Source organism: Salmo salar, chromosome 26 (assembly GCF_965601325.2).
Source record: "Salmo salar chromosome 26, fSalSal1, whole genome shotgun sequence".
Lineage (NCBI taxonomy): Eukaryota > Metazoa > Chordata > Actinopteri > Salmoniformes > Salmonidae > Salmo > Salmo salar.
The window spans coordinates 10,467,136-10,478,541 of NC_138316.1; the positions used below are offsets into that span (position 1 = coordinate 10,467,136).

The window sequence follows — 11,406 nt, forward strand, 5'->3', positions numbered from 1 at the left end:
GATTATGATGGCAGAAATAGTTTCAAACCTGCTTGCTTTTACTTCATCATTAGATCTGTATCCAAAAAATTGTTTCAGAAACCTTGTGCACAAAAACAACATGCAGAATTATAGTGGCAGTCTCAGATCTGAATTTAGTTTTAGTTCATTTCTGTAAAAAGTAATAACAAGCAGATCGTGATCAGGAACACACGTTTATTTCCAATATTACATCAGTTTGCATGTAGAGAAAATGAGAAGCAATAACAATCAATCATCATCATCACCCCCTGTTTTGTCAATAACTTTCTTCATCCACCTTCTCATACGGAAAAGATGGGTGTAGAATCCATATTTCCCATCCCTGTCACATCCTTCTCCCCAGGACACAATGCCGATCTGGTACCAACGGTTGTCATCTGGGCTCTGTGAATGAGGATATAAGTCATTCTCATGAGTATATCAAATATAAAGGGGGATTTGCTAGACGTCTAATGAGTGAAGTTCGTGTTTCTCTAGTTGTATACCTTCATGACAAAGGGACCACCGCTGTCCCCTTCGCAAGCATCGCCAGTTTTCTGTTCCTCTGGTTTGAAGCCTGAAAAGTATATGGGCATTATGAGGAAGCGTCATACTAATTGTAACACTTGTGGTTCACCAAGCCACACTGCACCAATTCACTTTTGGTTAACATATTGGATGGGCTTGAGCTGCAGTATACAACAATTACCATTCTGAGATGAGAACTGCTACTCACCAGCACAGAACATGTTGTCAGTGATGCGGATAGAGGTAGAGGCTCTGCAGATATCCTGTTCAACGATGGGTAGATGGATCTGCTGGAGAACTGTGGGTTGAGACTTGGTGGAGGAAGCCCATGTCTCATAAAGGTTCCCCCAGCCTGTCACACGGCCTTTATAGCCAGCAAACATCAGTCTAGGAGAAATAGAAAAAAGGATGCTACCATTGCTAGTATGGGAAAAAGCTCAGAAATGTTAGTTCATATTTAATCATTACTGCTAGCTACATTACACTCTCTTACGTCTTAGCAACCTGCTTGGTTGGTAGACAGACAGGATGAATCTCATCAGTGAAAGTAACGGGCCTCCTCATGTGCAGCAGAGCGATGTCCCGGTTCAGGTTCTCCTTCCAGTTGTACTTGGGGTGGACAATTATCTCATCAATGGCCACAATCTTCTCTGTGCCCTTCTCAAACCTGGGATTAGGTTGAAATAGGGTATGAGCCAAGAACGTTTTGGTATGGCTATATTATTGTTTCGTCAAGTCTTATGGCATGTCATGGTTCACTGTTGCACTGTGCAAAAGTCAATGTGTATCGTTTGTTTAATACAGATAAAATGGGAAAATAGGAGATAACCACTCACTTAGCTCTGTTATGTTTGCCAAGGCGGACCAGGATGTCATTGATGGTGAAGTTTTTGTTCCATGGCGGGTAGAGGATGCAGTGGGCTGCAGTGAGGATCCACTCGTCACTGATTAGACTGGCCCCACACAGCAGCTCCTGGGGGCTTTTCTTGTACAGCATCACCTGCCTGACATCAAAGCATCCGTGAGTAACAGGCATCATCATTTTCTTCTGCCAAATTACATCTGTGTCTTTTAAGGCCGAGGCTGCGGATCTGACTTTTCCGGCTTTGTGCATTTCTCACTGTTATTCATAAAATTATAATTATTCAGGTTTTACAGGTGAAACATCTATGCAGCATCTGCATACCAACCTTTTGATCTCATTGAGTTCCATGGGGATATGCATTTAGGTCTTCTTGAGTTATAGGCTACCGTTTAAAGTAGCCTACAGTTTTGTTTTGAATAAATGTATTGTGAGTGAGTGTATTTTAGAGCAGATTGTGTTAACAAACTGTAGCGTAGCCTACCTGTGTTTAGTTTCAATCGAAGCACATATTTTGCCTAGTGGCGTACTTTAGAGTTTTGGACACATGAGAAAAAAAAAGACCCTTTGATCGCAATCATCCTAAAATCTCATAAGAAATTAGGTGGTGTTTTTTTGTCTTACAGTAACGTTATTGCTATTATATTATATTATTGTTATTGCTATTATATTTGGGTATGTTATGTAGAATAGGCTCCTATCATTATGTGTTCTTGCAGACATTGATTCAGCATTGATCTAACATTATTAAACGGGCACCATTCGCCAGAGTAGTCCTGTTCTCTATGAGTAGAACAGAGACTGTGTATAAAGCAGAGAATCTCTCAGGTGCAAAAGCTTCGGGCCTTTAGCTGTCTGGAAGAAGGTGTAGAAAGGTCAGATCGGCAGCCACTCCATTCTTTTAATTGGGCAATGTATTGACAACCCCAAAACACATCCTCTAAATGATAGACACACATAACTTCCTTTCCCGCTCCCACCATGATCCTAAGTAGTAGTCCTACGTAATGCAATAGAATAAATGTGGTGTTTTGAATATCTATTCATTTCATTACCATGGTGCACTGGCCACTTCTGCATCAATCCCTTTAACAATACGGCCTCCTTGGTAGGAGTCAATCAGTTCTTGCTCTCTACCGTCCTTCTTACTTATCTTCTCAAACATGGGTCGCTCTCCGCACACTAAATAAAGCAGAGTTGAATTCAAAGTCATGAAAATAGACTCTTTCCTCCTCTGTCTGCCGTACCTTACACTTTATGTCCAAAATTATAGTACTTACCCATCTCTCCACTGCCAAAGCTCCGAGGGCTGAAGAAGGTTTTTCTGGGCCCAGAGAGTGTTGTCCTTTCCCTTCCGCCGGCCGCCTCCTCATAGTTATCTATTGGGTCATCTGAACGAGAACAACAGTCCAGCACACACAGTAAAGAGCATTTATGATACCTGTCAGATATTTTTCTTCAGAGTCCTAATATTTTAAGTGAATCGTTTACAACAGGAAAAAGTGTTCAGCTCAGTGAAACAGCTCACCACACATCTCAAGGTCACAGTAGTCCACAGTGGTATTTCCATGCTGGTCCACATAGCACCAGGGTCCCTCCATATCTCCGTCAGGGTTTCTACAGTGGTTCCACACAAGTTTGACCTCTGGGATGAAATCATTTCCTTTGCTGAGTGCCAATGCCTTTCTGGAGGCCCAAGGCAGACACTTTTGGCCGTTCATGGTAACTGAGAGATCCCCAGTATAATCCAAGCCATTGTTGGCCATGCAGTCCTTCTTGGTGTACGTGGCTTTCCCATCCACTGCAGCGGGTACTTTTGGGGGTACCCAAGGCTCACCTGTAAGGGAACAATCACAATAGAGGACCGCTAAGACATATTGCAACAAGCAACATGCTCTGCACTTTGTTGTTGAGCAAGGAGGCATATAAACTACCGTATTGTCAGTGTAAAAGTACACCCAGCTAAGCAACAACATGCAGCCAAATGTTGATTATTATGCAGTAGTGAAATCATACCACATTTTGGAACGATACATTGCTCTCTCCTGACTGTGGGATCCCTGGTGAAGCACCAAGGTCCTTCAGGAGTTTTGTCTGGGTTCCTGCAATAGTTCTCATACAGGGTCTCATCCAGCAAAGTATTGAACTCCCTAAGAAGAGATATTACCCCTCAGCAACAACACAGCAAGAATGGGACAACTTTGAAATGACATCCCTCAGGTTATGGGGTCAATAATACATACGTAATTCTGTGTGGGAAGTTACTGGACCAGTACTGGCATGTTTTTCCTGAGGAAGTAGTGTAGATGGTACCGTTGTAGTTCTCACCAATGCCCACTGAGCACCATCCTGTAAGATGCAGGCCCACATAATACTTGAGAAACAGGATGTTAAGCTCAAAAAAATTATCTTTACATTATACAATTTTCCTGGTAGATTCCTCATACTTTTTAGCTGGTTTCAACACAAACATTAAGATTTTTGTCAAGAAATCATTGACATATTTGAAATGTACAGTGTAATCAGGCCATAAGTATTACCATCGAGATGAATACACCCCCTCAATGTATTTATATTATCCTTGGTTCTCAGCAGTGAAGTGCCTTTGCAAGCTGTGAAGAAGACAAACAAGAATTAGAAAACACGAGGAAATTCTTGTCTAGTTGCTTATCACTGCCAAAGTCGATATTAATGTTTGTTTTTTAAGTATAAAGAGCACAGCATGTGTGGGAAGAGCAAAACGCGTGGGGTCACCAACACTGGGGCTAAAGCCTATTCCTCAACCAAGTCGACTCACATCTCAGTTGCACTTTGTTCTGGTTCAATGCCATATATTTACATTGGTGTTGTGACTGATGACGGCACATATTCCATGGATAAGGTTTTGATAGAAAACACAAATACTTACCCAAATAGTTGCCCCAAAAGGCCTTCTAAATTGAGAAAGCTCAATTTAGACAGTTATTTGGGGAGAAATACTATAATCATACTTTATTATGCAAATTAACATACTGTTACCCAGGTAAACACAAAGCTCATGTTTTAGTTACTAGTATACCAAGGTGAATATGAATTTGCTTTGCATTATACTTCAATCTAACAAGCCAGACATTCTCACCGTCTTGTCAGGCTTTTCAAAGACTTCACGGGCTTCTTCATGGTCACAGATCTCCTCCATGCACTCCCGTTCCAAGTTCCCAGGTTTCAACTCCTCAAGGAAGGAATTTGCCCGTTTAGCACGGATAAAAACCTGTGAGGCCTCCTTGCTATTAAGAAATACTATAAACAAATATTTGATAACGCAACCCATCGTTTAGTGATATTAGAACTGACAAATAGCCTAATTCACATCAAGGAGTAACAGTTTAAAGGGTATACATTTTCAGAATATCTATATTTTTTAAACTTTATTGCTTTTGAGCTTTCAGGGTTGGTAAATATAAGCTGGTATCTTACCATTTTCACAAAGGGTGATCTGAAGAGTAGAAGAAAATAGTAGAGTGAAAATGAGAGTTGCGGGTATTCGACCCATTCTTATGGATAGTTAAGACAGAACTCCTTGTAAAACCTAGGACATCACCAAACCTTCTCACCCCCTCAAAATCCAGTACTCATTGAAACCCCCCACTTTCTGTTACACTGAATCCACCTGGTTAATATTGAACCACTATACTAAGACTGACTTGGGGCTGCGCCTCCCATCTGGGCCATGTCACATGCAATGTTGCATTCAATATTTCCATTAAAGTTTAAACTACTACATATGACCATGGATAAGCTTTCCACACAATGTGTCAAGAATTGCTTTCTCCATTGTTTATTTTCTGTCAGGGCCAACTCATGGATTTCTTTATATATATATATATATATATATATATATATATATAAAGAAATGATATTCAGTAATTACAAGCAGAATATCAAATGATAAAGACTTAAAGGCAATATCAAAAACAAATACACAATAAATCAACCTTTTAAAACACCGCTATCTGCTAATTTAGACTATGATAGTGTGTGCCGCTAAGCTGCATAGACAGGCATAGCAAACACACACTAAAGTTGCTCCGAACCAGAATATTTGCTGATTCAGTCTCGGGCTGTCCCAACCATTGAAATATTTGCACCCAAATATTGAATGACGCATTGGAGAAAGAGTGAAAAGTCAAAGTTGTGTTCAAAAACACATACAACTGTTGTAAAGCCACCACAGAGGTACTTATTTTCTCTCTTTTAATTGGAGTCTTTCAACAATAATGATAATATATTGTTGATGGCCCATATTTACAAAAGTGTGCTAAAATACAGTAAAGCTATTTAAAAAGCCTTCATAAACATTCTCCAGAGATCAAATATATTTTTAGTCAGAAAACTATTCATGAGAATTTCTCTTTGTAACCATTAAGACATTTCCTAAAATACAGGGGCAGGTTATTTTAGTACAGTCCTTGAAAATAACATTTGCTGCAGATAGTGGCTAGATAAGGTCCACCACAGATGTGAGTCAATATTTGCTTATATCTTTAACTTGTTCACAGCTATGTCTCCCTTCTCCAGTAATCTAAATGGATTATCCTGATGATATCATAACATATTTTATATTCATGGTAAAGGATTTTCCAAATACAGTGAGGGAAAAAAGTATTTGATACCCTGCTGATTTTGTACGCTTGCCCACTGACAAAGAAATGATCAGTCTATAATTTTAATGGAAGGTTTATTTGAACAGTGAGAGACAGAATAACAACAAAAAAATCCAGAAAAACACATGTCAAAAATGTTATAAATTGATTTGCATTTTAATGAGGGAAATAAGTATTTGACCCCTCTGCAAATCATGACTTTTAGTACTTGGTGGAAAAACCCTTGTTGGCAATCACAGAGAGAGGTCAGACATTTCTTGTAGTTGGCCACCAGGTTTGCACACATCTCAGGAGGGATTTTGTCCCACTCCTCTTTGCAGATCTTCTCCAAGTCATTAAGGTTTCGAGGCTGACGTTTGGCAACTCGAACCTTCAGCTCCCTCCACAGATTTTCTATGGGATTAAGGTCTGGAGACTGGCTAGGCCACTCCAGGACCTTAATGTGTTTCTTCTTGAGCCACTCCTTTGTTGCCTTAGCCGTGGGTTTTGAGTCATTGTCATGCTGGAATATCCATCCACGACCCATTTTAAATGCCCTGGCTGAGGGAAGGAGGTTGTCACCCAAGATTTGACGGTCCGTGGCCCCGTCCATCGTCCCTTTGATGCGGTGAAGTTGTCCTGTCCCCTTAGCAGAAAAACACCCCCAAAGCATAATGTTTCCACCTCCATGTTTGACGGTGGGTATGGTGTTCTTGGGTTCATAGGCAGCATTCCTCCTCCTCCAAACACGGCGAGTTGAGTTGATGCCAAAGAGCTCCATTTTGGTCTCATCTGACCACAACACCTTCACCCAGTTGTCCTCCGAATCATTCAATGTTCATTGGCAAACTTCAGACAGGCATGTATATGTGCTTTCTTGAGCAGAGGGATCTTGCGGGCGCTGCAGGATTTCAGTCCTTCACGGCGTAGTGTGTTACCAATTGTTTTCTTGGTGACTATGGTCCCAGCTGCCTTGAGATCATTGACAAGATCCTCCTGTGTAGTTCTGGGCTGATTCCTCACCGTTCTCATGATCATTGCAACTCCACGAGGTGAGATCTTGCATGGAGCCCCAGGCCGAGGGAGATTGACAGTTCTTTTGTGTTTCTTCCATTTGCAAATAATCGCACCAACTGTTGTCACCTTCTCACCAAGCTGCTTGGTGATGGTCTTGTAGCCCATTCCAGCCTTGTGTAGGTCTACAATCTTGTCCCTGACATCCTTGGAGAGCTCTTTGGTCTTGGCCATGGTGGAGAGTTTGGAATCTGATTGATTGATTGCTTCTGTGGACAGGTGTCTTTTATACAAGTAACAAGCTGAGATTAGGAGCACTCCCTTTAAGAGTGTGCTCCTAATCTCAGCTCGTTACCTGTATAAAAGACACCTGGGAGCCAGAAATCTTTCTGATTGAGAGGGGGTCAAATACTTATTTCCCTCATTAAAATGCAAATCAATTTATAACATTTTTTACATGCGTTTTTCTGGATTTTTTTGTTGTTATTCTGTTTCTCACTGTTCAAATAAACCTACCATTAAAATTATAGACTGATCCTTTCTTTGTCAGTGGGCAAATGTACAAAATCAGCAGGGGATCAAATACTTTTCCCCCTCATTATAAGTCATTTTGTCATTTTAGTCATTTAGCAGACGCTCTTATCCAGAGCGACTTACAGTAGTCAGTGCATACATTTCATACATTATTATATAATTTTTTTCCCGTACTGGTCCCCCGTGGGAATCGAACCCACAACCCTGGCGTTGCAAACACCATGCTCTACCAACTGAGCCACACGGGACCACTGCTTATTGTCTTCTTTTAGGTAAAGTACATCTAGCAGGCAAAAATAGTTTTTATTCACATTCTTGGTTTATTTGAAGATTTAAAAAAACAGCAACAGAAAGCAAAATGGTGTGAATTGCAGTTTTAAACTCCCGTTTTGATCTCTATTGTCTCTGCCACAAAGCTCAGTCCATCCTTTCCCTGTAGAATCACCAGGTTGCTGTGTGTTTTGTGCTCCCTTACCACAATGCACTTATCATTACAGTCTGAGACAATTATCTCAATGATATTCTCATTTAGCTGGAACTGGCCCACATCCTGTTCCAACCTTTCCTCTATTACCACAGAAGATATGTCACTATCATGATATGAGTCACAGGTGCTGACAATAACCTCCCCTGAATTAGGCATGGCTAAGTCTTCGATGGCCTGAACATGCACTACTGTCTGACTCTCCATGTTCTCTTCAGGGACATCAACCCATGGCTTGACCTCTGTCTTGCGAGGGGTCTTTCTAGGTTTGCCTCTAGCAGGGGCAGAGTTGCTAGACTCCAGAGCTGCTAGAGCGTTAGCAAGCTCCCCAGATGTACTATCTTCTCTCTTTTGATGGGAGAACTGGTGGCGAACCAGGCTCTGCATTACCGTGTAGCCAGCACCACATGTCTGACATTTGTAGGACTTCTCCTCAAGGTGGGACTTCATGTGACGGCGTAGCTTGGTGACCATGATGTAGGCCTTCCCACACAGCTCACACTTGAGGTCTCTCCCCTGTGTGTAAACGTTCGTGGGCCCGCAAAGTGTGGGGGTCCCGCAAGGCTTTGCCACATATAGGGCAGAGGTAGACTTCCGCTGTGTGTGATGAGGTGTCTGCGGAGTTCAGGCACCTGTGAGAAGTACTGATTGCAATGGTTGCACTTGTAAGGCTTTTCCCCTGTGTGGATGCGTAGACGCCCCAAAAGGTTCCCCCGCTGTCGGAATGTCTTATTGCAGTGGGGACAGGCATAAGGCCGTTCTCCTGTGTGCAAGCGCATGTGATTCCTAAGGGAGCCTGAATTGGCCAGTTCTTTACCGCAGACAGGGCACTTGAGCTTAGGAGCATGGTCATTTTCTTCCTTAGCGCGGTGGGCCTCCCTATGAATACGTAATGAAGGCCGGCGGGCAAAAGCCTTCCCACAGATATCGCAGACAAAAGGCCTCTCTCCTGTATGGAGAACTTCATGCTCCTTCAGGACCCGTTTCAGGCCATAGTTCTTGTCACACTGCTGGCACTTGAATGGCCTCTCTCCCTTATGCATCAGAAGGTGGGCCCTGAAGTTCTCTTGGGAGCTGTAATTCTTACCACACTCTGTGCATAAGTAAGGCTTTTGGTCCGAGTGGGTGAATTTGTGCTTCTTCAGGTGACATAGCTGAAAGAAACTCTTGTCACACTGGTCACATGTATACCTCCTTTCCCTTGGTGTTAAAGAGGTCTGGAGCTGTCATAAGCTCCCCTGTGTCTTGCTTCCCCCCTTTGTCACGATCCTTTGGGATTTCATCTGAGCTTATACTTTCTCTATCTTTTATATCTGTTTCTTGGCAAGCTTGTCCATTTTCATCACCAACTCTGGACGTAATCTCCATGTCACTTGACGATCCAGATACCCATTTTTGCACCCTTGAAGACGCTTGTGGATGCAGCTGACTAATGAATGCACCTTCCTGGGTTTAGCAGCCAGTCTGCAACTGGCCCTGACAACCTGTGGCCCCTGCACCTCCTGGGGTTTTCTTAGCACATTATCTGGTTCTTCACTACTCTTTGGAGGCTCGTCTACAGGACTCACAAGTTTGTCCTCAGAGCATGGCACATTGGTTATTTCTGGAATGAAACGTTCTGTTTTTATTATTTTGCAAGAGTGAACTTCTCTATTCTGTTCCATTGTTTTCTCACCACTGGAATGAGAGTCTCTCACACATCTCTTTCTCATTTTGTTGATAAGAGGTTTGCTTGATTCCAGTCTGGCTTTTCTCCTCCTCCACCACCATAGACTCTGTAGACCCCAGTGGAGAAGTTGACATGTCTGAATCTTCAGTGTGCTCCTAAAGCTCTGTAAGACATACAAATATCTTCCACGTAACATTTCAGAAAAAACTATTCAAATATAAAATGTAATCATTTTATAACATAAAATCCTTATTTGTACAATATTTATTAGTTAGTGTGTATTAAGAATGCTACTGAATGTGGGTGTCAGGCTACCTATAAGCTTGAGCTCTTGCTCTGTGGAGTTTACACCTGGGGATCCATCCTCTCTGGACTTACATTTACATTTTAGTCATTTAGCAGACGCTCTTATCCAGAGCGACTTACAGTAGTGAATGCATACATTTCATACATTTTTTTTTCTGTGCAGACTTGCGAGGTGCAACTTGTTTGCGAGGTTTTCCTGGTGTTGTTAGTGACCCTCCTTGGCTTCCATCGTGTTCCAGAGGATCAACTAGGGAACTCCAAAGCAGAAGTTCTGTCCCTGGGTTGATGTCTTTGCAGACCCTTAGACAGAGACTTCCTTAGACAGAGTAACATTCTGTTTATCTTTCCTCCTTGCATTACAGGCAAATCTGCATAAAACAAAGAAAGCGGGTTTCTCACTACCAATTACCAAATTAATTGTGACAGTAATGTTAATGTGTTTGATACAGCTGAGCACTACAAATAAATAACCATTGGGTTATTCTTTTTTACCTAGAGACACCTACCAAATCCTATATCACCTGTCCCAAAGATGCCCCTTGATTATCATCTGATACACTTCTTCCATCAAGCTCTGACGACAACAAATGTGTTACATTCAATACATTTGCAATGTTATAGAAACATGAGCAAGTGTGTGCCTCCGCCATCACAACCACTCTGATACATACCTCTGTAAAGTCTTCACTTTGGTCAAAGGTGTTGCTTTGGTCTTCCACGCCCAGAAGCATCCCTTTCTGCAGAGCATGTCCTACACACCAGAGCCCCAACTGGCCATCATTTGCTAGAGAGGGGCCCACTGTCAGTCCACGAGGAACAGCATTCAGCACTGTGTAATGAGTCCTGGTTTATGGATGGGCCCCTCATGCCCAGAGAGTCCATCCTATCGGGTGGCGGGTAGCCTAGTGGTTAGAGCATTGGGCCAGTAACCGAAAGATTGCTAGATTGAATCCCCAAGCTGACAAGGTAAAAATCTGTCGTTCTGAACAAGGCAGTTAACCCACTGTTCCTAGGCTGTCATTGTAAATAAGAATTTGTTCTTAACTGACTTGTCTAGTTAAAGGTTAAATAAAAAAAACTCACAAAATGTAGAGACTCACAAAAATGCAAATGTTTTGAATGTCATTTACAATGTCAAGCTTACAATGACACAAAAATGCACGTTTTCGATGTCCTTTACAATGACTAGCTACATAGCAAGTTGAAACGTATCTCATTGACTTGTGTTTCAAGCTGTCCTTGTCAATATAATACAGTACTATATAAGCAACTGCAGCCACATACACAACGTATATACCATAGGAATATAGCTAGCTGAGATTTATGTCCATCGTTTATCAATAATTGTGTGTGACATGAATACGTGATTGCTTTGAGCTGCCAAACA

The 11,406-nt window shown here is 42.0% G+C and overlaps 2 protein-coding genes and 1 long non-coding RNA gene across 6 annotated transcripts; all 3 read right to left on the bottom strand.

The window, feature by feature from the left end:
• Positions 1–175: 175 nt before the first annotated feature.
• Positions 176–5,033, bottom strand: LOC106587117 (prothrombin-like). Of its 4 annotated transcripts, none has more exons than XM_014175137.3 (14): positions 4,847–5,033; positions 4,509–4,669; positions 4,299–4,320; positions 3,931–4,002; positions 3,634–3,739; positions 3,407–3,540; positions 2,919–3,227; positions 2,671–2,781; positions 2,446–2,572; positions 1,365–1,532; positions 1,022–1,195; positions 737–915; positions 507–577; positions 176–405 (listed from the first exon to the last, which is right to left on the bottom strand). In XM_014175137.3, exons 1-14 carry the CDS (start codon positions 4,920–4,922, stop codon positions 250–252), a joined length of 1,866 nt encoding a protein of 621 aa, XP_014030612.2. In that variant the 5' UTR covers positions 4,923–5,033; the 3' UTR covers positions 176–249. The 4 variants fall into 4 exon arrangements, with proteins under 4 accessions (XP_014030612.2, XP_014030611.2, XP_045564687.2 ...); XM_014175136.3 differs by having other exon boundaries at positions 4,299–4,323; XM_045708731.2 differs by having other exon boundaries at positions 4,509–4,601; positions 4,847–4,993.
• A 2,824-nt stretch (positions 5,034–7,857) lies between these two features.
• znf408 (zinc finger protein 408) lies at positions 7,858–9,270 on the bottom strand (the record flags this gene model as incomplete). Its single annotated transcript, XM_082969925.1, is given in 3 exon segments — positions 7,858–8,549; positions 8,551–8,652; positions 8,654–9,270. Coding segments are annotated over 3 exon segments (1,332 nt in total), but the record flags the coding sequence as incomplete, so codon positions are not given.
• A 661-nt stretch (positions 9,271–9,931) lies between these two features.
• On the bottom strand, positions 9,932–11,202 carry LOC145864214 (uncharacterized). Its single transcript, XR_014382812.1, has 3 exons — positions 10,691–11,202; positions 10,526–10,593; positions 9,932–10,387 (listed from the first exon to the last, which is right to left on the bottom strand). It is a non-coding gene; the product is annotated as an uncharacterized LOC145864214 (long non-coding RNA).
• Between the last annotated feature and the right edge of the window lie 204 nt (positions 11,203–11,406).

Coding starts and splice junctions, on each gene's coding strand:
- LOC106587117 (XM_014175136.3), bottom strand. CDS start 4,922: ATGGGTCGAATACCCGCAACTCTCATTTTCACTCTACTATTTTCTTCT. Junction 4,670..4,846: donor GATCACCCTTTGTGAAAATG/GTAAGATACCAG, acceptor ATTTGTTTATAG/TATTTCTTAATAGCAAGGAG. Junction 1,533..2,445: donor GAAGTGGCCAGTGCACCATG/GTAATGAAATGA, acceptor CTTTGATGTCAG/GCAGGTGATGCTGTACAAGA.